This window comes from Genypterus blacodes, unplaced genomic scaffold (assembly GCF_046128005.1).
Source record: "Genypterus blacodes isolate CSIRO-AG114 ecotype Tasmania unplaced genomic scaffold, CSIRO-AGI_Gbla_v1 ptg000111l_1, whole genome shotgun sequence".
Taxonomy (NCBI): Eukaryota; Metazoa; Chordata; class Actinopteri; order Ophidiiformes; family Ophidiidae; genus Genypterus; species Genypterus blacodes.
In genome coordinates, this window is record NW_027466915.1 from 1605904 (window position 1) to 1632536 (window position 26633).

At 39.0% G+C, this 26633-nt stretch overlaps 1 protein-coding gene across 3 annotated transcripts in view; it reads right to left on the minus strand.

Moving 5' to 3' along the window:
• Positions 1–344: 344 nt before the first annotated feature.
• Positions 345–26633, minus strand: part of alcama (activated leukocyte cell adhesion molecule a) — a 70064-nt gene continuing 43775 nt past the window's right edge. Inside the window, exons 4-16 of one of the 3 annotated variants that reach the window (XM_076161209.1) lie at positions 26189–26253; positions 17503–17590; positions 16818–16988; positions 15283–15407; positions 14882–15014; positions 12603–12715; positions 11702–11825; positions 10550–10671; positions 9055–9184; positions 5994–6020; positions 4048–4162; positions 3410–3522; positions 345–2619 (exon numbers count right to left, since the gene is read on the minus strand). In XM_076161209.1, the coding sequence (XP_076017324.1) occupies positions 3438–3522; positions 4048–4162; positions 5994–6020; positions 9055–9184; positions 10550–10671; positions 11702–11825; positions 12603–12715; positions 14882–15014; positions 15283–15407; positions 16818–16988; positions 17503–17590; positions 26189–26253 (1298 nt within the window). In that variant the 3' untranslated portion in view covers positions 345–2619; positions 3410–3437. Of the gene's footprint in view, positions 2627–3409; positions 3523–4047; positions 4163–5993; positions 6021–9054; positions 9185–10549; positions 10672–11701; positions 11826–12602; positions 12716–14881; positions 15015–15282; positions 15408–16817; positions 16989–17502; positions 17591–26188; positions 26254–26633 lie in introns of all 3 variants that reach the window. The other 2 variants (XM_076161207.1, XM_076161208.1) reach the window with 2 other exon arrangements.

Below are 26633 nucleotides of genomic sequence, written 5' to 3' on the forward strand. Positions count from 1 at the left end.
TGAGATAAATCTGTTATGATGTGAAGGCAGCAATCGTTATCATTGAGTGTTTTTCTCAGGAATATTGAGGGAAACTCCATGACACGCTGACAGTTTGACATGGCAACGCAAATCGTGTATATGTATCCATCTAATGTCCAATTGATGGATTGTGAACTTCTAAATGACCATTTCCAATATGACCTGAATTATAAATGTTCATTACGATGACTTATTTTGTCTTTGGTGGTGAGTCATTGCAGCGTTGCAGGATGAGCCTGGACAGAATTATGATATGAACTAAAGGCCCCAGTATACTACTAAGATAGACAAAAGAGACAAAAACTAACAAATAGACCAGTGAAGACGTTTGCAAACATTGCGTATAGTATAGGCCTTAAGAAATGTCAAGTCTGGTTTGGCTGCGACACCAGTGAGGCGGCGAGTGAGCAGTACTCAACCAGCCATGTGCTATTTGGACCGATTACAACCAAAGGATAAGAAGTAGAACACACAAAAGTTCTATGTTGGGACGCTACACAAAGAGCTTGAATCACCAAGATGTCTATTTGCAGTCAAAGTTGCACGTCTTATGAAGTTTACTGGGGCCTTAAGATGGCCACATCTTTAAGCACCTCAGCTAATTTGCTGTTTCAACCATTGTCTTCAATTGGGATATCCTTCAGACCATTCGACAAAAAATAAAATAATACAGCAAAAAATGTGCACAGACACGGTATTGCCTTGATCACTGTCCTGTGACTCTCTGACCATACATACAGTACCTTTTCACCGCTCGGATGCCTTCAGAGGCTTATACATAGAATCATTTTGCATGAATCTCCTTGCATGCAGCATGGTTCATGTAGAACATAAATACATCAAAAACACAAAAACAACATTCCGACCTGGCATTTTAAATGTTTTGCCAATTAAAAATTTTAAATTGAGAATCAAATCTCAAAAATCGACTCCAATGCCACAGGTCTGCAAATAAAGGTACAAGAACTCAAGAGCCGACGTGAAGGCAGGAGAAGAGATGAAGACAGCAGTGTAGTGTCAGATACACAAATAGTGTGATAACGTCAACATGAAGTTAAAGAAGGTTTTTGCCATTTCAAGTTGTTGCACATTCTTGAAGACTTCTTGCTTTTTAACATAAACATATTTGTAACATAAAGGAAGAAAACAAAAAACTCTATCAGCAATTGTCAAGCTTAAAAGCTGATTTCTGGAGGAATTGAAAATTTAAAGAAATGAACAGAATTGTTAACGGGTTAGTCATAATGCACCCTTACCTGTCTTCTGATTTCCAACTACACAAACGCTACACAGAATGGGGTAAATCCTAAAATCACGGTAACTACTCAGTATCATAACAAAGCGACATGATAATTAAACCTCATTCATTTTGTTTATCGCACCGGTGTGTTGTTACTGGAGTGTACTACAGTGTGTGCCAGATAAAAGCCAGTGAAAATCTGCATGTTAATGAGCGGCTGCATATTAAATACTGCAGGAGCAAAGCTAAATAGACAAATATCACATCAGCAAAGAAAGGCTAAATTGACTGTTTTAAAACAGACGTAAACAATGCTGTAACTGCAGCCAGATACCACCGGGAGAGTAGTTTGGTTGATGCTTACGCAAAGAGGCTCACCAGAAACGTTTTATTTAAATAAACTGACTAATCAACTGCGTGGGTTTATTTATATGAGGCAGGCATATTTATATATATATTTAAAAACATCAACTGGTGTCTTTGGTGTTGCTTAACTGCAAAATGAGGAAATACTGTCCTTGACTCTTTCAAGGCAAATGCTAAAATAGATCCGTAACCTGTGTTCATGGTTGTATGACTGGCTATTAGCTCTTACCACGAGTTTTAAGATTTACCCCCAACGACTTATGAACTGTGTGTACAGAAACCATTCACAGTACATCCAGTTCCTTATTTAAAGTTACAACAAAGTAGAACTTAAATTGTGTGCAGTGGGAATCCTTAAGTAGATATTCAGACCATCAATCAGCCAGTGTTCAAAACCCCAAATAACATAAGTCAGGAGGCTAAGAGATGCTTCCGTAATGGTTCATTAAAGCCTGTAAATGTGAGCTGTGATGGCAGTACTGGCAGGGTGATACAGCAGTGAAGTGTCTTTTTCTTTGAGCACAGTCAAACGACGGCTTTTTTCCACACAGCGCACAAAAAAAATGAAATTCATCATGCTCAGCCAGGGCACACACATTATTTTGATTCGTTACACAGGCCTTAAAAAGTGTACAAGGAATTTACATTCTCTGAAGAAATTCAATAAGAAGAAAAAAAAAAAAAAACGTCCTAAAGGAAAGACAGAGTGGCAAAGGAAAACCTCCCACCTCACAGCCTCACGGGATCCCTTCAACAAAATCCAAACCAAAAATACACAGAGCATTCACCGGGAACACAAAAAAAACAAAACAAATGACACAGTAACACGAGGCAGCTGTAGTGCAGACTTCAAACGGTGAGGTGGGACAGAAGGATGTGGGTAGAACTTGGGTGGAAAATGACTCTGATTGTTGCTGCGAATGTGGAGCCTGATGAAGGGTGTCAGCAGCTGCTTGGGCGCCTTAATATCGGTGTTGCAAGGCCGCCTTCAACTGCTTCCTCCCCAGAGAGAAAGAAAAACACACTCCGATTAATCATGCAACTTTCTGACATCTGCATTTACTGATGCTCAGTCAATCACCCACTCACCAAAATAAACCTCACATTCACCCACATACACACTATACGGGGCTGATGCTCAAAAACAAACCGAGGACAGAACTAGTCCTTTGTGTTACATGGACTTACTTAAAGTGCCATACACTTTGATATGCTTAGGACAGTTAAAATTGCCTCACAGTTGGATGAGGATGAGTAACAGACATATAGCGCAACAAGGCGGTGGAGAGAAACAGAAACATGTGTCTGCGTGATTATTTGGAGAAGGCAAATGTGTTTAGTTGTACTGAGCATCGTTTTGTCTTACGATCGATAGAATAACCTAATTTCCCGGGCCAATATTGAGTGACGAGCGGAGCCACAAGTGCTGTGCAGAAGAATATTGAGGATGGAAACTAAGTCCACGCACAGCTTAACCTTATTACGCAGCAGGTGACCTCTCACATCCCAACAGTGAGTCATCAGTGCTCCCATCTCACACCGCAACACAAAGGAACCGCTCAAGATTTGGTTTAATGAGTTGTTAACGTTTTCACACACAGTAACCAACCCCAGCCCTTGTCTGAATGAACCGGAGCAGACCATGAAGGTGTCAAAATGCATCTGTTTCACATTACACATCCTCCAACACTAGAAACTGTTCCCGTTCTTGAAAGGCTTTTATTGTGAAACATCTGCAGTGTAAAAGCATTTACATAAAAGTGTTATCTTTCAGTTTCATACCTCTTTTATCTGAAGCCAGGCCAGCACTTTAAACTGTGTGGTTGTTCTCCTCTAGCTTCTTGCTCTCCTCAGATGTTCCCACCTCCTTCTCACCAGTTTTCCAGCTTCCTTGCCTGCAGTGAACAGAGAATTACAACAGTGATAAGTCTCTCCTTCAGAATGACCTTCTCACCCAGGTCCACACAGCTCAGTCCCCTCATGTAAAGACTTCTGCAATGAAAACATATCACATTTCAAGTTTCTCCCCTGGAATCACGTCCACTTCTGCTGTTTCTCCTGCTGTTCCGTGCTCTGAAATTCTCCCACTTGATAGAATATACTCTAGCTTTTTTCCCTCATATCTGATCATTTGAAGGCATGCAGGAGTATTTGTTCTATCTGCTGTCAGGGGTGCTGTGGCTGTAACCCTGCATCACCTTTCTACTCATCATTATTCTGGTTTGATGTACTTATTCCCTCTCCATGGGATAAATTATGTTTCCTCTGTCTGTTTGGAATGCAGCCTCAGAAAGCAGGAGCAAGGCCACTTGGAACTTGAGTAGGAACTTGAAATTGAAATGTAAAATGCAAATGTCTGTGTGCGCGTGTGTGTGCATACGTGTGTATGTGTGGAAGAGAGTGAAAGCAAATGAGTGTACCTTGAATTCTTCATGTAGAGCCAGTAGATGAGTCCGACCACAGCTGCAGCTATGAGGAGACCTGCCACTACACCGCCTATGAGCTTTGCCTGGTCCTGCGATTCCTCCTGAGAGCCTGAAACACACATAACATGGCTCAGAAGAGCTATAAGACACACACACACACACACACACACCCAACCATTCCAGCGGAACTATTCCTAAATGAATGATACCACCAGTGTCATACATGAGTCCCAGTAGCAAGACTAAAGGCAAATTCATACCTAGCAGTAAAGTGTTGCATGATAATGTTTAAGAGACAGTGGCTTTTGTTACTTTAGCAACTACATACCAAACGAAGTTGAATTTATTTGTAATCTACAAAAAACAGCGGCATACAATGAAATATCTTTTTGATACGACATTTTTGGGGAAATATTAATAATTTAATCATAACCTCATATTGCACACGCATGCAAATATATGTACATACATGTGTATTACTACCATTGAATCACTCACATATTGGGAAAAATCCCAGAGCAAATATAATTAGAAGAAGTAGTTCAAGGCAAATGGACTTTGTGTTTAAGGTATTCTGCCATTCATCAAATTAGCTTCTTTGTCAATTCAGCTCAACAGCTGGAGGCCAAACAACAGCATACGGGTCACATGAGAGTCAAGTGTGGGTTGTTGTAGTAACTGAATGAAGCTTTGAAGCTCTGAAACAAAGATATAAGTATGTGAAAATGTGTTGCGGCTCATCCCCTCTGGGATGGTTTCTCCATTCATATAACTCTAAAACTATGACTGCCTGTTGGACAAGTCAACTGGCTCAATGTGTGAACTGCCCACTAGAAGTCTTCAGGCGGACCCTTTGAACCGAGACTGGACCCAGGAAAGGAATGTGTCTCATGCGATTGTCTCAGTCTTTTATATACTGTATGTAGAAGTATATCTTATAAACATCATCTCCAGTTGCTTTGAGCTAATTGATATCCAATATGTATGATTGATCTTTGCATCTCAAATGAAACTACCTACCACACTATTTCATTCTGACTTTGGAGCAAATTCTGCACCACTGGCTCCATCTCCATGTCCATCTACGCTAACATTACAATAAACTCTCACTATGTTGGTGTGACTCACTCAAAATGTGTCAAGTTGACATCAAATCTGTCATCTTTTCATCTCTATGTCCTTTCTTCACTGCACGTCTAAATGAAGCCTCAGAGTCTCATGTTCTCTACACAGGGATTGAAGCTGATAAGCAGATTCTGTACAGCAGTGTTCCATCAACTTTATTTATTATAGTTATTTCATTTAACTGTTATTATCTCTACAGTTTTAACGACCGCTCTCATAAGCGCAGAGCGTTCCTAACCCTCTGGACATTGAAGTGATTTTGCTATTATACTTTCAATGAAGCTCTCTTTCATTTTCCCAATACCAAAAATTTACATTTTGGCTGACATGTTGACAAGCTTGTAAAATGAACACTTTTGACATTTTTGAATGTGAAGGACTCAATTAAGGGTGGGAGAATTTGCTATATTCAATTTTACAAAAATGTCTGTTCAATTCTACTTCTTGTAATTTTAATATTTCTAGTGTTAATTTTTTACACTTTAATTTTCCATAATTTTCCATATTTCCTTGTGCCTTTTCATTATATCACCATTGTTTTTAAAGACCGCCCCCCTGCTAAAGCCATGACCAGTCTGGAGAAAATAATGATAGTTGAAAAGCAGAGATGAGGGTGCATGTTAGGTCAAAGTATCATGTGATATGAACCTTGAAGGGATAACGATGAATGTATGGGTGGATTTTCTGTTTGCTTTTCATCAACCAAAGATTTACCCTAAACCAAAGTATGTATTTTCTTTGGACAAAATGTTCAACTGAGGCCCTGACAAATCAACAAAACCAACAGAAATAGGCAACATAAAAGAAAATCTTACCTTTGTTCTCTTTTTCCTCCTTAATAACTGAAATCAGACATAAATAAATCAGAAATTATGAAAAAATTAAAGCCAAACAAAACAAAAACATCATACCCAAAACATAAAAAACAAACAGAAAGGTCTACTGATCAAACATGAGGGAAGCCTGGCCAGCTGCAGGTTTTGAGTTTCTCCTAAACAAACTGAACCTTGGCAACAGGAATTGCAGAGATACTGTCTAAAAGCAACAATTCACTGAGGACGTGCCAAGCTGTGGCTCTTAGACTGAAGGGAGAAAAGGCAAGACAGGTTTAGCACCCAGCAAACAAGAAAACCAGCCAAACCCCAGGGACAGCGCAGGCGAGACAAAAGAAAGGAGGATTATGAAAGATGGAGAGGAGGAATGAGGAGGAAAGGCAGTGGCACAGCGTGTATGTATGGAATGAAAGGATGCTGCTGCATACCGCATTTGCCTTTGACAGTCTCAACCTTTTATTACAAGCTCTTTCCTAGCTTGCTTTCCATAGTAGGCGCACGTACACAGGACTCTGAGTAATTGTGTGTTTGCACTGCATGCATAAAATATCCTCACAACCACATTATGCCGCTGTTTCATTCAGCAAATAAGTGCTTTTGATAATAGGCTTGTAGACGATAGAACTGAGCACAAACACAACTCTGTCCAGGTGTTGAAGGGAACAAGGTGCAGCAATTACTGATGACTTACATATACACAACGTACATATAAATATTTGGCCAGTGTGCTTTTAATACATAAGTCAGTTCAGATGAATGTTGCTCCCAATACAGTTGGGATTCTGACCGTGGATTTCTAAAATAACAGAGAAAAGTACCAGATTCATTTGCAGCTACTTTTGCATAACTTACAACAAGCCTTGAACTTTAACAAATCCAGCACACACTCATAGGTTTAGGCTCAGACTAAGTATATAGATTTGTTCGCAATTGGCACTTAAACGATTCCATTAAAAACATTGAACAACACCTGTTCTGACATTTGAATGACAACATTCAAGTCACAGAACGTTTTTCACTTCATATATTAAGTTCAGATCAATACTCGATCAAATAATCACTGACGTATTTTTTGTTAATTGTTTATAGTTCTGCCCAACTTTGCTTACATTTACGTTCAGAATTCTATTATAGAATTTTTATAAAATTCATGTTCATTTATATTTGTTGCAGATTACTGAAATCCTCCTACGTAACATGTTATTGAGCTTTGAGTAGAACTTAATAAAGCCACTGGATGGCGACAACAGACTACCAAGCCTAATTAAGCAGTAATCTGATTCAAATTAGACTACGGGGTCCAATTTAGTCCAACAATAGCTGTGATCCTCAGTCCTAATCCTCAAGTAAACCCCAACAGTACACATTTCTATCTCCACATTCTCTAGCCACACCTGATTGGCTTAGCCCTACCCACATCTAATGATCTACATCTGGTGTGGGTAGGACTAAGCCAGAGAGAAATTAAAATTATGCGCCTGACTCTTGAATGTCTCTGTAACTGCAGTATACAGATTATTACTTCATCCAACTGTACACGCAGCCTTCATCAATGACTGCATGACCTTACAGCAGGTAATAAAATGCCAGAAGCCAAAAAATGTGGCATGAGGCATTTTTATAGTCACACGATACTAAAACAGGTACTAAAACCTGCATTTAACTTTGGTCCTTAAGGTACTGCTGTAGTGGTGCTATAGTGGTACCATGTTTCGGTACCCAACCCTCCTCATGTCTATCCTTGGAGTCTGCGTGTTCCATAGAAATGAAGATAATCAGATTAGTCACTTTCTTTCTTTGAGAAGTTGCAAATAACAGGACATAAAAAAATCAATAACAAATGCACTTTTTTGTCAGCACTGTAGTAATAAATTGAGTTCCTACTGTGTGGGCTCCACAACAGAGGTGTGATGTGGAAAACTTTGAATATCGTGGCTCATAATTTACTGAATCTTCTGAACTTGTTTTGTTGTTGGAGTAGACTTATTACTTATTGCTCGGTTTTGTGGCTGGGTTTTGCCATCCATTGATCTTTAAAATTTTCTCACTTTCAGTATGATTTATGTACTTGTTTCCTTCTCTACAATAATTTAGATATTTTCCTGCTTTTAATCTATGTTCCTGATCCATATTTTCATGAAAAAACGAATTTGTACATGCTGTTAATTTTGCAAGAACAATGACCCATTTTCCCAGTTTCTGTCAAAGTTAAGTTTAAGTCTTATCTATATTATCTTATCTTGTGGGTTGGCCATAAAGAGAACATTGCACACATCCAAACAACCTAAATTGGCCCCATCTGCAGATAGGCTTGTGTTGCTGTATTTAAATTGTGCCCTGTTAAAAGTCTTTTGTTACACAAACACAATAGCGCAGAGACACTGGCTGTTGCTTATTAAATGAGGTTCCAGTAATGAAGCAGTAGACGGAAGCTGCCGGCGAGATCGTTGAACTGTGAATTCAGGCTGCCAGCAGCACCGTCATCAAATCACCGGCAGCCTGTGTGTTTCCTGTGGAGCCGAGCTGCCAGAAAACTTAGCCAATGCGTGGATGGTCAATGAGCCTATTGGCTCAAAAAATTGGGTCAACAGCAAAGCAGATTTCTGAGCTTCTGTATTTAATGACTGTCAAAGGCAATGCTTGGAGAACAGCTGCATCCATCACCACAGTTTAACTTGAAAGTAATTAGATTTTTCTCTTTATTTTCATCCACCTAATTATTGCTTGCTAGTATGATGAATTAACTCCTAAGAACAATCAAAGGCATCCAGTAGCACAAATACAAAGCTGTTTTGCTTCCAGACCACTGCCCAAGTGCAGCTGGAGACCTCATTGCTCATTCAGCAGAGCAACCATCAACCAAGTTGATCAGTCAGTACACTCACGTGTGCACTATACTCAGATTTCTGTCTTTACTGAAAGGTCTGTTACTTGGATAACACCAATGTGGATTAAGGCTGTTTTCAACAAGATTATTTAATCACATTAGTATCACTTTTAACATGCATGTAAACGAAGCCAGTGTGAAAAAGCAGTGACTTACCAGAGGAGACGTTGATGGTCCCGACATCGTCTCCCAGCCTGTTGCTGACACTGCAGGTGACAGTCAGATTCAATCGTGGGATCACTGTGATTTTATGGGTGGCCTTGCCCTTGATGTATGAGCTCTCCTCCTGGAAACAGAGTCAACAAAGTGCCAGGAAATTAGAGGGTTCGAAAATAGTATAACTAGTTGCAAGCACATTATTGATTTTCCATTCCGTGGGATATTTTGTTTATTGCCTGGCGGGTGGGGAATGTTGAGGTGGTGAGAAGAGAGATAATGGGAGAAAAATGCTGCAAATGTTGAAATCACACTGGGGAGCTGAACTGTGCCGATAAGCCGTGGGAGTCCGACAGTAAAAGCCAAACTGCAAAATCATTCTCAATGCTAAATTAAACAGGAACACTCTGCCACAATGCCAACACACCTGAGAAATAGCATTTGGTGCAGCAATGATGGTCATCAATTCCACAATTCTACATGTACAGTACATTATTCATTAGACTGAATGGAGGCAATTTGTGAAAAGTATGCATGTAGGCATGATTTGGTAAATGCAATTACATGTTGGCGTGTCTTATCCTTTCTTGAAACTCCTTCACCATGTTTCCATATTTACTCAGTACGTTTGCATGCATGCTATACTCTACTACTCTACTATATACAAGTAAGCCATCTACAGTATATAGTGGGGATGCATAGTACTCATCCATTTTCGGAATATGCTGGATGTGAGGAATGAAAGCAATGAAAAATAGTAAAATCTATCAAACATCAATTTATAACAATCGCAATCTTATTATGTTACATGATGTTTGCAAAAATGACTTACAGCTGTAGCCAAATTTCACTTGCTGTCAAATGACATGAATGTTGAACTGAAACCCTTTTAAAACATCCAGGGTTTTTCAAGCCCTCATGCTATTGTGCCTTCAAGTTTGATCACACCAATTTGTCCAATTGCATCCAATTACACTATTCATAGCTAATGAAATGTTATTCTAAAGCGGTTGCTCATATGGGAAATTACAACCATTCATCATTTTTGCCTTAAAAGGACAACTAAGTAGCTTTCAGTGCAGACATGATCCCCACTCAATTGCCACTAATGCATTACAGCTCAAAAAGTAACCTTGCCAAATCCCTGTTGAGATGTAATACACAGCGACTGCTAACAGTTTTGCACAAAGGATACTGTGTACATGTAGAACAATGTAGAGAACTATAATGTTGAAGAAATGGTAGAAATTAGTCAAACCCCGCTGAAGCACTTTGTACTTTAATTGCGAGTGCAAAGAGAACTCTGACAGGCTCCTCAAGGAACACTTTAATCACACCACCCTCAACTATTTATTGTTATTTTGCTTCATTTCGCTGCTTTTTGCTGTGGTCTTCTTTTCATCACTGCCAGCCTAATACTGCGGTTGTTACTTCTTCACATCTCTGCACTCGTGTCCTTTTACGATAAAAAACACACTCAGTCCTGTACACTTACATGTGTGCCATTGATGCTCCATTGGAAGCTGGGCTCTGGTACTCCTTCAGCCTCACAGGTCAGGACTTTGTGGTTAGCGTCATCTGCACGGCGTTTGGTCAGGCTGGTGATCACCGGCTTTCCTGATGAAAATACATTATTATCAGTTTAGATCAGCAGGCATTTTACAATCTAAAATACTTGTGGTGTACCCTGAGTTTACAGAGTATTATGACCTCCAAGTTTTTCCACTCACTTGATTAAATCCAGATGAGAGCTAAGCTTTTTTGGGGTTCTAAATGTGCTTTAATTGTGGAGGAAAGTTCTATTCATAGAAAGAGCTATTTAGGCTTTGGTCGGGTCAGCCTGTGATACAAATATTTATTGACACTACAATCTTTAATTTTTGATTATGTAATCATCAGTGAAACATTCATTATAGAGGCGTTTATAATGAAACAACAGCATCTTTGAGTTTGACGACGGATCATGTTGTAAGGTTGCCTGAAAGCAGTCTGTTCTACTGATGTCTTTACAAGCTATACTAAAGTGAACAATCCTTTAACAGCATAAGAAAACATGGATCATTTTGATGTTCAGTGTTCAGTTCAGTCCTGCAAACAGTGACCATATAAATTGATTGCATGTCACTCTGTGAGATGAGTATAATAGAATCTGTTATATCTTGTGTCAGGCAGTACAATATTTGATGTTAGATGTTTGATCTGTTTTTGATGGATGTCAGATTATATAGTGTGATGGAGGCCTGGTGAATTGCAGTGCCACAAAGAGCAAGGAAAAAACTATACAAGCAGAATTTCATCATGCTCCAATTCTACATTTGGACTATAGATTGTACTTAAACATGATATTTAAGCTAATTAAAATTGGAAAATGGGACTAGAAACATTTTTTGTAACCGGCTGAAACCTCCCTCTGGTTTGGCTTTTCAAATCTTGGAATGATTCTCTGGTACAGACACCAACACACTTCAATATTCTCTTTGTGATACACAAAGAAATACACACGCTTCAGGGTAAAACGCATTGAAACATATTTTGTGAGGCAATTGTATCAAACTTAATGTAATTTTCCAGAAAATCATTACAATTACCTGCTAATCACGAAGTACGAGATTAGAAAATTAGCTAAATTAACCTTATTATTACTCACCCTCTACAACCAGTTCAAAGGACTTGCGACGTGTGAGGCCAGCCATGTTAACCTCACACACGTAGATGCCTGCATCGCTATACATCAGCTCGCCAAACTGAGGCCCCTTCCACAGCTTTCCATTCTGTAAATAAGGCTCACAACATCAGTCTCTGTGTTCTGAAGCAAAGTGTATCAGCCAACTGAGAGTACTTTGTTACAAATGCAACGAGAGCTCTGTCACTGCCACGATCCAGCATTCATCCAGTGTCACTTCTCATCCTCCCCTGCCTGCGCTATAAAGTTGTCTGTATCTATCGCACATGAAATCATTTGATGTCATTCAACCCTGATATTATACTCTCTTCTTGTCTATATATGCTGAAAGAAAATCCTCGAAATTTATAGGACAAAGCCATACCTTTCAAATATGTTTTTAGCACAGTCAGGAAAGAGCCAGAGCAAGAATTATTTCAAGCTACCGTGAGCTCTGGTATCAACATGGTGAGGACTATATCTTTAATCTGCTATATTTCATTATTTCCCTTACTCTTATCTATATCCAATTCATTGCTGCTGCGATGACCTAGTTTCCCCACGGGGATCATTAAAGATTCATCCTATCTCATATTATCTTGAGATTTATACTAGACTACACTCTATGTATCAACCATATCTACTTTCTACTTGGCTGTAGATAAGGCTTTGAACAATAGTTTTCCTTTAAGAATACTTCCCACTCCTGTATCCTTATATAAGAACAATAAAAACACAAAATAAGCTTTTGCTATCAAGTTTGAGAAAGTACGTATCAAGTGAGCAGGCATTTTGGACAAATCTTTTCCAACTTCCATCCTCATCCATTTCCTCCACCCAGTCTTTTCATGCGTCTGACAAATCCCCAACCTCACCCCCCCCCTACCTTTGTCCATGACACTTTAGCATCACCCGAGGCGCTCTTCTCCATCTTCACAGGTAGGGTGTCCCCTACTGTCTTCACAACCTTCCCAGTAGGGCTCAGAGTCAGGTCCAGGTCTGAGAAACGGAGAGAAAACAGATGGTTGTGCTGAGTGGGCTTTAGTCTAACTGCTGCATGCATTATTTTGGTTGCTTCTTATCGTGGGAAACCAAGCTGCTGTGATGAAACAACCTTGAAAGGGGCTCAATCAACAGTCACACGGGCCTATTATCAGAAACAATTTCTCCAAAGAGAGTTCAGCCCTTATGTACAAGCGGCCCATAAATTGTTTTTTTTCTTATGTTGTACTGGTTCATGTGATATAGGTCAATTGATTAGGATCCATTGATCCTGTTTAAATATGCACAATAAGTCTTTCAAGGAGATACTTCCTGTTTATGAGCATATATATACACTGTATATTAAAGCAGAGAAATAAGACATTGTGCTGGTACTTTCTGGAATGATTTCACACCTAAAGTTATCCCCGAAAAACTGTTAATGCTTAGCTTTCATATTTGTAATTGTTTTCTTTATTGAGTTACTTTTTGAAGTCTATATATAACAGATTATATTATTTTTATTACAGTGGACAACTGACAAACCGTATTAATTTGGCATTTACACATTTCTCCAATTAGTGATGCCAAGCGGAAGATCTTACAAATCCCATGGATCCTTTTTGTAATTACCCCTTGTGGACATATTATATACAACATGGGGTAAATGTGGCACTGTGGTGCATTCATGACCTTCTTCCTGGGAAATGGCATTCACAGTTACACATGGGAATTCTCTTCAACTTATCATGATGTACAAGCTTTCAGGCAATTTTGGTTTAGTGGACTAAGGAGGGATTGCAGCTAATACACCCTCGAGCCACAAAAAGACTTTGTTTCACACATCCATTAAAATAAATGACTGAAGAAGAATTCCTGAATACCACACATTTTCAAAAACAACTATGAATCAAACTGCTGGGTTCAACATATTTCAAGAGCCTCTAATTAGTATCAACATGTTATTTTCATGTCATTCCTATAAGCTAGCACTTGGCCTGCTCAGGCAGTTTTATTGGCACAGAAATACGTTTTTTTAATTATGTGCATGGTGAAGAGCTTTAATTAAAGTGAATAGGGCCACCATGTTTTGATTCCTTATCCCATAATACATCTATGTTTAAACTGCCAATTAACTCAGTAAGCAAACAAAACTAAATCCAGCTCACGAAAAATAACCATTATGTGCTTCAGCTACAGTTTTCAAATAAATCCCCACATTTACATTTCAGTCTGTTCTGATAACAACTCCTAAAATACTGTGTGACATTTAAAAAAAGTTATTTTATGACGGTTATGACTGTAGAGAAGAGTCAGGGAAATAGTCAGGAGCAATCAAGTCTACAGAAACCCAAATCGCTATCTTGGCTGAACAGCATAAAGGAAATGATTCATATTACACAGAGAGACGTTGGAATTCTTGGTAAATGTGTCAAATGACATTCATTTCACTGCTTGGCTCCTAGCAACCAGCAACTTCCCCTATGAAGACACACATACACATACACACCAACCACCTCAAACCTTTTCTAGTTTAGAAAGCTATTGTTTTTCTTTTTAGAAACTCAATTTAAAAGTTGGGAGCTGAGAACAAGAGTTCTTTGTTTAAGATGTGTGAAATTCACTCAAGCTGCAATATGGGACATAGGGGAGGGAAAACGTGTCAGACTTATTTTTTATTACAATCATAGGGCCCATTTGATCTGAAGGCTCAGAAACACACACCTGGGAAGAAGGGAGTAATTACTTGAGGGAGAACTGGTGGATGGTAGGAGGGGAAAACAGCTTATCAGGGGCCTGTGTTTTTGCCCACCCAAACACTTTGTCACTCCGGCTCACTCGATGTCAGAAATTTCTAATTAGTTCTCCTCCTCGCTGCCTGGCACTCCACTCTGCCTCCCTGCCAGGCTGGGCTCCTAAACCTTAAATTGGATTATCATTACTTTGCTCCTATGACTTTATTTAGAGTAAATAAAAGTACCTTGTTATAAACTAGAGAGTTAAGATGTTTTGCTAAAAGTGGGAATGGTGTGGTGGGGGAGTTTTGGGCAGGTAGTCGTTTGTTTGCTCCAGGAGAAGGCAGACTAAGGGCAACAGCTGGAGGTCTTATCTGTACTGTAGTGGTGATTTCCTCCCCGTTGTGTTACCGTGTGCTAAGATTCTGCATGAGTCATGAATACTCACAGCTCACGGTGATGCTTTCAGAGGCCTCCATTTTCTTGTTGTCAGTCAGAGAGCATTTGTATTCACCCGTGCTATCTCGGCTGATGGCAGTCATAGTGAAGGTGTCTCCACCTTCTACCAGTATAATCTGGTCCTGGTGGGGACAGAAGAAGAGGAGAAAATGGAGAGCTGCACAATTGCTTTCTATTATTCAAAAATAATAGCACAAAATGAGAAGGAGTACGGAGGCAGAAGGAAAGGAAAAGTATTATTTACACCTCACCTAAAGTCACAAACCCAAGGAAATATTTCAAAAGTAAGTAGAGTCTGTGATAATGTGTGGATTGTGAAACTTCGGCTGAGTTCAGAATGATTACTGCAGCAGTACGGTGCTTTGGATAAAAGTCTATACCAAGACTGACCTTGATGTGGAAATGGAAGGCCCTGGGTGGAGGGTTGCCATCAGCATTACACTTCAGCGTCACGTTATCTCCTTCTACGATGGGCAGTTTAGGGAGGATTTGTATGCTTATCTTCTCTGATGGATCTGAGAGTTTCAAAGGTGGAGAAAGACAAAATACAGGACAGCATGAGTCTCATACAACCAATTAATCATCCATCACATTTGAAAAGGTAGCCTTTTCATCAATCAAAAGTCTAGGCCACCCTCGCTCCTTACACAGAAATAAGCCGGGAAAGTATATCGTCTGTAGCTCACAAATTGGAAATTCCCTCCCCAAGTTACTGATGCTGGCCCTTCCAATATCCCTGCTTTCTTTTATTGATCCCAGTTTCCCAGTACACCCGCTCCTCAAAGTTCAGGGATGTGATCAGGAACACAAAGAGCACACAAACTAAAACCCTCTGTTGTACTTCTTTAAAATCCCCAAATCCTGACAATTCCTTCAGCCTACCGCAGCCAACCTCAGGCGGCACATTGTTCACCATCTTGCAATTACATGCAGTGTTTAGGAGCTGGTGATAAAATGCTTCCCTGTACACCTCCATGTCTTCAAGTAACAATTATCTCAGTACACTGTGTATTACATTTTGCATTATCCTTGAAATAGCTGAGGTATTCTTATCCATCAAGAGTCTACATTTATTGTGTGTGATTAATTTCTGAATAGCTTGAATTACAGGATTGGATGTTCAAAATGGAGCAGGCTGTGTTTTTATTGTGAGTAGGACTGTGCATATGTCGTGATTGAGAACAAGAGGTATGACATGGGCGTTCAGAATTCCCCACTAGAACAGACATTAGAAGATCAAATATGTTTAATGAGGGAAACATTAGAATTTGGTGGTAAAGTGGTTAAAATATATAATATAAATAAAATAACCTAGTGGTTGCACCCACACTGAACTTTTCTTACTAAATTGACCCCAACATAATTGCGTTACTCGCAAACATTGGAGTCTGCAAAACTGCAGTTCTCCCTGCTGCAGATTTATTGTATTTGATTTAGAGGAGCTCCTGTTGTGAACTCACAGGGTGATTAATTACATTGAATTGAACTGGTTCATTGTTTAAATAGAGCATCATGGAGAAGATCACTGATCCTGAGCCAGTGTGTATTTCGTAGATCAAATATATTGGCTAATTTATTTTGTAGACATTCAGCTGATGGTCTCGTAAAGTGACAAGGGTCAAGGACAGAGAAGCTCATGAGTTTGACTTGAATGCTGCAGTGTACTGATTTTTCCTGAGCTTTATCTGCTCCGTCGATATATTTGCCAGATAAACAGAGACCTTGTTCCACTCTTGCTGCTTGCCAATGTAATGAGTAGCCTTCTTAACCCGATGTGGAAAACAGTAAACTGTACAAATGAGCGAAACCTGATTCTCAGAGGTGTAATTCTACCCTTGACCATCATCATCTGCTTTCTTGTGTAGGAATGGTTTGACAAGAACTATTTCGCTCTTAGTGATTGTGAATAGGCGTTGTAGTCTCACAGTGAATGGGAAACGTTTCTTGTGCTGTCTCCTGTTTGCCCAACTCATTTGTGGACTGGCAAGCAAATGTTGCTCCAATGTCCTCCTTGGAGGGTGTAAACTGGAGGGTGGAGGAGGTGGTGGAGAGGCCTGTGGATGGATCCATCTTCATGCTTGGGCTGATCACGATGACTACACAGGGAATGATAGACAGACTGCACAGTCAGAGCAGCAAGCACAGCAGACATTCATGCATTTGGATTCATTCAGCTTAAGTACCAGATGGGTCAGAACAGACCAATCTAGATAGTATTAGGGCATGTATCTATCAGAAACTGTAATTTTTTCCAAAACCTAAAAGGCTCACAAATAAGATCAAAACAATCCCAAACCGTTTCGCTCTACCTGGTAGTGTAACATCTACAAGATGGATGACTAACAAACACTCAGATGCACTATTGAATTACAGTATCACCGTGAAAAAATATCACGCACAGTCTGTGCTATTCGTCATAGAGGTGGCAAAAGCCAATGGGTGATAGATTCTATTGTCTACTATCTTATCTATTGTCATGAGTAAATATGATCCACTTTGACAGATTATATGCACCAGCCCCAGGGGGGGTTTTGTGAGTGACAACATTTGGTGTCACATGACTCTTGAGTAGTTTCTGGGTGTGTCAGCAAACAGGATGTGATGCATTACCTTTCCCATCTGCCTCTAAGGGCTGTCCGTTCTTTGTCCATGTGATAGTAGCCGAAGGGTTTGCATCTTTGGCAACACACGTTCCGAGCTGGAGAATAGAAAACAGAATGAAAGATGGAAAAATTCAATAAAGACAGAATCCAGAATCTGATTACACTTATTTATAATAGTACTAAACAATATTCCTCCAGCTGTTTATGTGTCAAACTTAGCTTAAACTGTTCTATTTATTAACATGAAATCGTGTTTAGCATGTGACTGTTGGTGTATGTATCATTTCAGCGACAAGAAGATTTCTGCATAAATGTTACTATACAAAATACCAAATACTAAGCTTTACAGTAAACATTGTCCCTTTCAGTCTGATCCCTGTGTCTGTGCCCTTAAGCTGTGTAATGTAAAGTCTGCTTCACAACATTAACAGAAGAACATTGGACGTAATCCAGCACACACAAACAATTGACACATTCAGAAATGAATAACGTTTTGTTTTCACAAGCACGCTGTTGTCTGACTGTTACATCTCAAGGAGTGAAGGTCGGCAACGGTAGCACAGATACAATGTGTGTGAGCAATATAAACAGTGAGTCATAAGAACATTCCTTTTTCCAGAACTCAAGTTTTCATACCTTGTATAACGGTCAGACACTGTGAGTAAGCGTGACGCAAGACAATCTTGTACACTTGTTGGAAAGAATCATCTTTGTGGAAAAGCTGAGTGAAAATCATATAGTACTAGATGATGATGACATTAATTAGTAGCTATATGAATTAAATTACTATACTGTATATCTTATTAATTAGTATAGTAATAATGTTACCTTAATGACTTTAAAGATGAATTTAAACTGCCTCACATTGTACAAACACATATATTATTCTAGTAGACATCTTAGTAGTAGTAGTAGTAGTAGTATAGATTTCTAAATGAGACAAAAGAAATGAGACTCCCTTATCCAGGACACCATGCTGTTACCATTTGTTCTTTTCAATAATTGAAAAGCATGTTTTTGCATTTGAGAAAACTCTCACGCTCTCTGTCATTCTGTTATTTTTGATCCAGCTTTTGCTCATTTTTAGTCATCATGAGCCATGGAGTTGTGGTGTCCTGGTGTGACAGAGGGCTAAAATGCATAATTATTGTCAATGTCTCCAGTTTGATTCCAGCGGGGGGACCTTTTTTTGCACGCCACCCCCACTGTCCCTCTTTGCTTGTGTCCTCATTTAGTACTTTCAAAATGCCAAAGGATCATCATTAAAGCACATGGTAGTGTTGGTAGTGTTGAATTGGCCTGTTTAATTGGTCTGTCTGCATATTATTCCTACCTTACAATATTTACAAGCTACCCAGTGTTCTGCTCTTGGTCACACATGCTCTATTTACACCATCAGGAGTGATCACACTTCTTGCTGAGGATATACATTGTGTATATGTAACCAGTAAAAAAAAAAAGCACAGGGAATCACATCAGCTTCGGGCCACATTTGTATGTGGACATAAAGGTAATATTTGTCATATATCTGCCATGTGATATCTAAAGACATGTATTGGCATAGCAGGGATGATTAAAATAAGTTGTCTTTAGACCTTTGTAAACGCATCAGAAAGAAATAGCTTCTATGGATACTTCTGTCGCATTTCTGTCATTTGTTTGGTTATTTCAGGTCTAAACTGTACATACTGTAAACTGTAGGTATCAGGTATGGGCAACTTAACATGAAACTGAACATGTAACTTACAATCAAAGAATTGTAAATGAGCAAGCAAAATGGAATTTGGCATTAAGACCTCCAGTGTAATTGTAGCCAATGTAGCTTAAGATCAAGCCGCCCTCATGCCAAAGCTTCTATCAGAGAACATGACTGACAGACCTGTCCCCGTGACTACAAGCAGGGAGAATGAAACATGCGTCACTGTGTCTACACTGATTGCTCTCATAATCATATGTGGACGCTCTTGGTGATATTGGTGACTGAATGATCAATGCAGCACATGCAGTTGTCTGTATTATATCAACGTGACGGATCTTTATAAATAGATCTTTGCAGACTTTGTCTTTGTGACAGGTGTAACTAATCGTATAATACTGGCTGCATACCATTTGGGCGTGTCAGAACCAGGGCCTGCTATCTCATATATGGCTCACCATTATGGCTCTTTGACACACCTAAAAAACATTCATCTTATAAGTCACCAGTGTTTTTCCTGTTACATCAGGTTGGATGGAATGTCTACAGAAACTGCTGTCGATGAGATTTGAATCCTAATCTGTTATATGTTACACTGTATTGTTTCTATTTTCTAATGTTGGTAATAATGTTAACCACAGTGTGCAAATGAACTGAATGTGCACACTCCATTAGAGAAATATATTAGCAGCCCTGGTGGGAAACAAATGTCAATAATAATAACTGCACATAAAGATGTTTGCATGTTTACTCCTGTAGCATTAAGTAACAATTACAGATCTTTGTTTTCTTTATAGAATGATGTGAATTGCCCACTATCAAGTCATAGATTCTTAAAAAATAAGTCTACATTTAGGATGTATCTGGGACTATATAACCTCTTTTGACATCTAATGATGACCAGTGCAGTTTACAGTCACAGCTGCTAATTAGTTTTATTGTCAACATCGGTAGTTTTGACAAACAAAAACTGTAAAACCCATTTTCACTGGGACGCATTATGCTTTTTATACACCCATTCTATTTCATAATGTAGTACAAAAAGGAACTTCTGCTGATCTATTGAACAATGTCAAAACCTAAGATTGTCCCTTAGAGAAATGCATCAGTAAGACAAGCCCATAGCTCCTAAACTGCACTGAAAGCTTTGCTTTTGATTAGTCCTTTAGTTCTGCTAACATCAAAATGTAACTTGTGAATAACCAGTCAACACAACTCGCTAGAAAAACCCGTTAAAACAAGGCCAGAGAGTGAGTGTTTAGCCAGCATCTGTATACAGTAGTCTGGGGAATTATTAGCCCAGGCATGATGCAGGTAATCAGAATAGAGTGGGCGTATTCAAGAGGCAGTACCTAAAATGGCCTGTTTTGACTTCCAGCGTATTGTGCACTGCAGCAAGGGAGTGAAGAAGTGTAGATTAAAATTGCGCTTATACTGTATGCACTCAAATGCTTCTGATGCTAAATTAAAACAACTATGTCCCCTTCCAAGAGCTCACTAAAATGGACTGCTCCACAAACCTAATACTGTTTCATTCAACTTTAAATTCAACTGGTAAGACTATACCTCATCAATGTCACATTATATTGATCAGCAGCAGCAGAGCAATACGTCATATTAATGACTCCAATGGGTTATCAATATTAACATTTCTACAATAGAGATAAGTAACAAAGATAATTGAAGCAGAAATCCACCTTAAACACCTAGTGAACAGGTAATATATCACCATGTTAAATACCAGAATAACAATGACACTTTGGCATTTACTTTTTTTTGTAGCTTCAGGCTTTTTAGCTTCAGAGGCTGAATTCTTTTGCAACACCATTCGCTCGCTCAAAACACTGTCTTCCATCACTGAGCAGTTGAAAATGCCAGTAGGTGGAAGGGGATGGCGAGTATTTTGAAGTGCACTACACAGTGGAGGACTTTTTGTTTCATAACAGAGCACAGGGCATAAAGTGAGTGAAGGCTCTGGTTGGGTGTTGGCACTGATCAACAGCCCTGTCAAAACCCCTGCAGGTATACTCATGTCATGAAGTTATTTGGATCAGACCATATTCGTTACTGCACCTTTCACAGAATATGTGGGACGATTAGTAAACAGCAGAGTACACAAGTGTGTGTGAGAGGACGTGTGAATCTAATTGCATTGTGGCATTTGTTGTTTGCCGGAGTGTTGCATGGAAAGCCTCTTTGAAATCTCTCCATTGATATTGTACAATGGCTTGAATTCCACTGTGTAAGTTATCCTGGGGAGAAAATATCCTTTATTTCAGCCCACTAACAACCCGCCAACTTTATTCAGTGCATGATTTGATCTAGCAAGCAAGAGTGGGAAATACAAAGCTATTAGCTGCACCATAGTAAAAGAGAAAATAGCCTTATATGCCGTCTGAGTTAGATAACAAAACATCCCCCAGCAACCATTCATCGTCTGATAGTCTAAAATAGTACAAAGAGCTTTTTACATAGCCGAAGGTCCACAAGGAGAGCTTGTTTTAAATGACCATCATCTCACAGCAAGGCTCCCATCCAAACACATCCAGCTCATTTCTCCCATTCAGCTAAACCTGATATTCTCAATCTTTTTTAAAACCATTATGCAGCATTGAAAGGGGAAAAACATATTTTCTAAATAAATCAATACATCTAAATTGTGTCAGTCATTGTCCTTCTGAATGTCTGATAGCTCCCTTCAACAGTTTTTCCATTGTTCAACCCAGTAATGTAATTATTGCAAGGATTTGTGCAACTACACTCTTCTTTTGTGCTGCTTCTATCTTTCTTATCGTGAAGGATGTTTTCAAGGAAAAACAATATTCCTTTGTTTGCCTACTCCAGCCCAAATGGTTAGTGTGCCACATTGCATCCCCCTGCCTCCCAATACCTTTTCCAATATGCACAATATGGCAGAAACCATAGCACGCAGCTATGTCCTATGAGAAAAGGCCTTAAAGCCCCAGGATTCTTCATACAGAGCTCTTGGGTTAAGAAGACATCTTGCAATACTTGAGATGTGATGATTCAGGCTCTTTCAGCATTGGTTGTGCAAGGCACCGAAGGCTATTGTATTTTCTATTTCTGATACCTCCCCACAGACGTAATGGATCAACACATCAATATCCAATATTACTGGTGAATGCCTCACTAATAAAGGGCAAGTGGGCAGAGATCCACTTTTGTTTTGGTTCCAATGACCCTGCAACAAGAGTAAACAAAAACTAAATTGTAATTTCCTTCCTACGCTGATGTAATGCACAACTTTAACATCTATTTCAACTTGTTTTTACTACATTTTCTTGAGCTACTACCAACTTTGCTCTCACTCCTTTCTCAGCCATAAAAGTCCTTACTGGTAATGCATTTTTCCTTCAAATGCCCCACAGAAGTTAACATCAGTGCCATCAGCACATCTTCACGTCAGATTTACATCAGCCTCAAAATGGTAATGTTTTAAGACGTGAATAGATAAACAGGCACAAGGCAAGGCTTTGTGCAAAAAGATTAAACTAAAAGTATGACTTTGATGTGGATTGAAAATGCTTTCACTTTCATGAGTAATCCACAATCTTGATCTGAATCTATTCCTTTTTAAGAAACTGCAAGTACCACAAGCCTGACACTGTTTTTAATGTGAGAACAAAGGGTTGTATGTGCATTCTCATTTCTGAAGCAGCTGGCATTTAACGCATGAATCCAGACGCATGGGTCATTTCATTTCTTTTTAAAGAAAAATACTTGGGGTGCTTTAAAACAACTTTGTATCCAGACACAATCCAACTAGATGAAAGTGCAAAAATGTCCTATACGAAGGCTGAGACAGTCCAAGCCTGGTGCATTCGCCACACACTTTTCATTTAATCTGTAATTCCAACTCAGTATGTAACAACTATGCCCTCCATCATCGCCTACGCGACTTCTCAAAAATAAAACCCTCCACTCCTCTTTTTCATTTCCCTTTCTCCCTTATTTTCGACATATCCGCCTGTCTTTCCCCTCTCACTACAAAATGCCCAAAGCTGTTCAATAGCACCTGAATATTAAGTTGGGAATACCAATAGAGGCAACATTGCCCACTTAATTCATAATAAATGTGTGTATGCTGCATTGTGCAAGCATAGAGCTTGCTAGAGAGTGGAGGCAGATAAGTGTTGAGAATCTGTTCCTGCAGCTTATGTTTTTATGTTTTCTTAGAGATAAGACTGCGAATAATCAACTAAATGCAGTGCAAATACCAAGGGATAGACAACATGTTGCCCATACAAAAGATATGGCTGAAACATATCATATAAGTTCAGTAATATTACAGGGGAAATTATAAAGAAAGTCTGATAAAGCAGATTTGTTCCCAAATTTAGGGTACATGTTCTTTTCTTTAGCTTTGTGGCCATATTTATTAACAATCTGCAGCTATTTTTTAAGGCGCAACGAATGAGATAGCACCGCTGCTGCACTGAGAGAGAGAAAAGGAAAGGGCAAATATCAAATAACTTGCTTCTTATCATAACAGATGAAGACACAATGAATAGTATATATCATATTTTCTTACTCCCCTATCTCCCACACATGGTGATTAGAGACTTATTTGCAGGTATTTTACACTTCATGACCTACATTATATAGAAGCAGTTGATCATAAATTGATGCCATATTGATAAATCGATTATAAATAACGATTTACAGCGGTGGTCTTGCCGGATTTTTAGTTTAAGATATGTCATCTTTGTAAACTTTGACCTAGAATCTCTTGGATTGACCGTTCATAATTCCTGGAAGTCTTAAGCAAAATTGATAATTTGTGATAATAATGATAATTTCCCCAGTAAAGCCGACACCCTCACTGCTGTGTTCCACACGTGTTATCTTGTCTGTAAAGTGTCCTCATTAGCACCATAAATGTGAGTTAAAAGCCTGTGCAGTGGCTCTTCTAAATAGGGCCATATATTTCACACAACACACTAATAACACTGACCTGAAAGGCTGGTTTCAGCTTTATTAGCTGTGTTCACATGTGACACCTTTACTTATACTCACATTTCTTTCACATGTGAGAATATGACAAGATGGCTACATTTGTTGATCATCAGCAAGGTGAGCTGCAGAATACATTTCTTCCATGTTGGTAAGAACCACTACAAAAGGAATACCTGCTCACTAGATATTTGTTTCATTTGTTGTTGCCCTTTTTTGCCAAGAGTGCAAGTATGGGTGCACTTCAAACACAGACACACACATACAGGAGTGAGGACTGTATGCATACAATATATATATACAATAAACTGTATATCACCTACCACACAATTTCACATTAAATTCATTAAATTTGATCATAATCAAACATGAGAGAGACACATAGGGACAGTGGGCCGAGAGAAAGAGAGAGACTAAGGAAAACAGGGACATAAATAAGACACAGAGCTAAAAATACAGAACAACAAATGACAGAGATGAAGAGGGGAAGACACAGCGATAGGTACATTTGCACACAATCAGCTTTTAACAGAATGGCACAAGGCAAGGACTGCCAGTATGGCTTCTACTGGGTGTGTGGAGATGTAAAAAGGGGGTAAAAAGCTTTTTACCAGTAAATGATTGAACATACAGTGTGCAGCATTGGGGAAATTAATTTCATCTAAAACTTAAGTCTCCTTGTCATCAAACACAATTGCTGAAAGTTTTGAATATCTAAGATCATTACCTACCAACTGTGTGTATATAAATTGAAAGTTTCCATATATTTTATTTATATTTTGGACTGATTTTCAACCTTTTAAATATCTACTTGTTTCAGGAAATTTCAGAATATGAGAATCTAATCGAAGAGCCTTGAAACCTGTCTGAGACAGATAATCCTTTACAGCGAACAACTTTACAAAGTTATGTTAATGTTGTGTGGGAATGTAGAGGTGAGCCAAGATCCATTTAAAAAACTCCTCTTGGGTATTTATGGATGTTGCAAAGACCAAAAATGTATGGTGCGCATTGAATTAATGAGCAATGTTGTCCAAGAACCAAACCCAGAACACTAACAATAATTAAACAAGCACAACACGAAAATAATAATTTGTCATATTTGTGCCTTGAGATAACTTCTGTTGTTATTTGGCACTATATACATGAAGTTGAAATATGAATTGAATTAAAATTGTGCTGTTTAGCATAAAATTCTGAAATCACAGGTCAGAGTAAGGTGTAACCAACTTGAGCTGTAGCTTGGTTCCCATTGGACAGCTTTGTCACAGATCATTCTGCTCTGCTGTTTATTGACACTAAGTATCCTACCTGCAATAAAAGCTAAACTGCAAAAGAAGCAGCCATGAACACACAAATGATGAGCTCTTGTTCACAGCTACAGTATCAGGCAACCATATCAATACAAAAAAGTAAAAATGAGTTCAGTGTGGTGGATAACAACTCTCAAGGAAGTTGAAGGAGATTTTCACATCATTCTGAAATAAAAAGAAACTAGTTGCTTTCTGGAAATGGTTTTGAAAAACAGAATTTGCTCGGCTCAAATCTGTGAGTATAAAGGTAGAACATCCTGCACCAAATGTTGACTTGTTTTTCTTCTGTTTTGACTTCCTCTAATGCCTCAGGCTGCTTGGAAAACGGCATGAATTATCCAAGATGTCAGTTTGGACTGGGACCACAGTAGAAACTCACGCAATACATCTCACTCTACTTATTTTCATGGCACGTATGCGTGGTGCTGTTCACAGTCTACCTCCGATAGTCACACAATATAGAATTTCACCAGCTCAGTCAAACAGAAACTGCATTTCCCTCAGTGGACAAATGTTACACAAGATACAAGTCTGTGTATCTAGCATATAATATTTACAGATCAACAAGTTCATGAAGAAATTATTTTTCAACCCTCTCCAGGCATGAACGTAAACGGAATTTGTATACGTGACACCTTAAAAGGAAAGGTACATTGTACACATTTCCTGAACAATAAACCCTGTGTGCAGGCTTTCACAGTAGCTCTTACCATTGTGAGTTCGTCTTTCTGCAGTTCTTTGGCCTTGTCCATTATCTCCACTGACGATGGTTTCTCTACAAACACAAAAGAAAAAAGATAATCAGTATCTAACATTACAACATTGTGGCTAAGCAGAAAGTTGCAAAACAGTCCCTTCACTCTGTCAACACTTAAGCATAAAACCACAGGCATCTGCGAGAATGTCCAGAACTATGACACTGACAATGTTAAGAAATTGACAAGTCAAAAGTTCCGCCCTATCTACTTAGCTGCAAATATATTGCATTGTAAAGAAAAAGCCGTAGGAGATCATTTCACCCTGCTTCCTGTTAACTACGAGCTAATACTCTTTCTAAGGCCTTTTGAGGTAGTCTATTCACGTCCTATTTCACGCTTGGGTTTGCAAAACCCATTGGAGGGTGATACAAGAGCGGTTTGAGGGAGTGAAATGAAA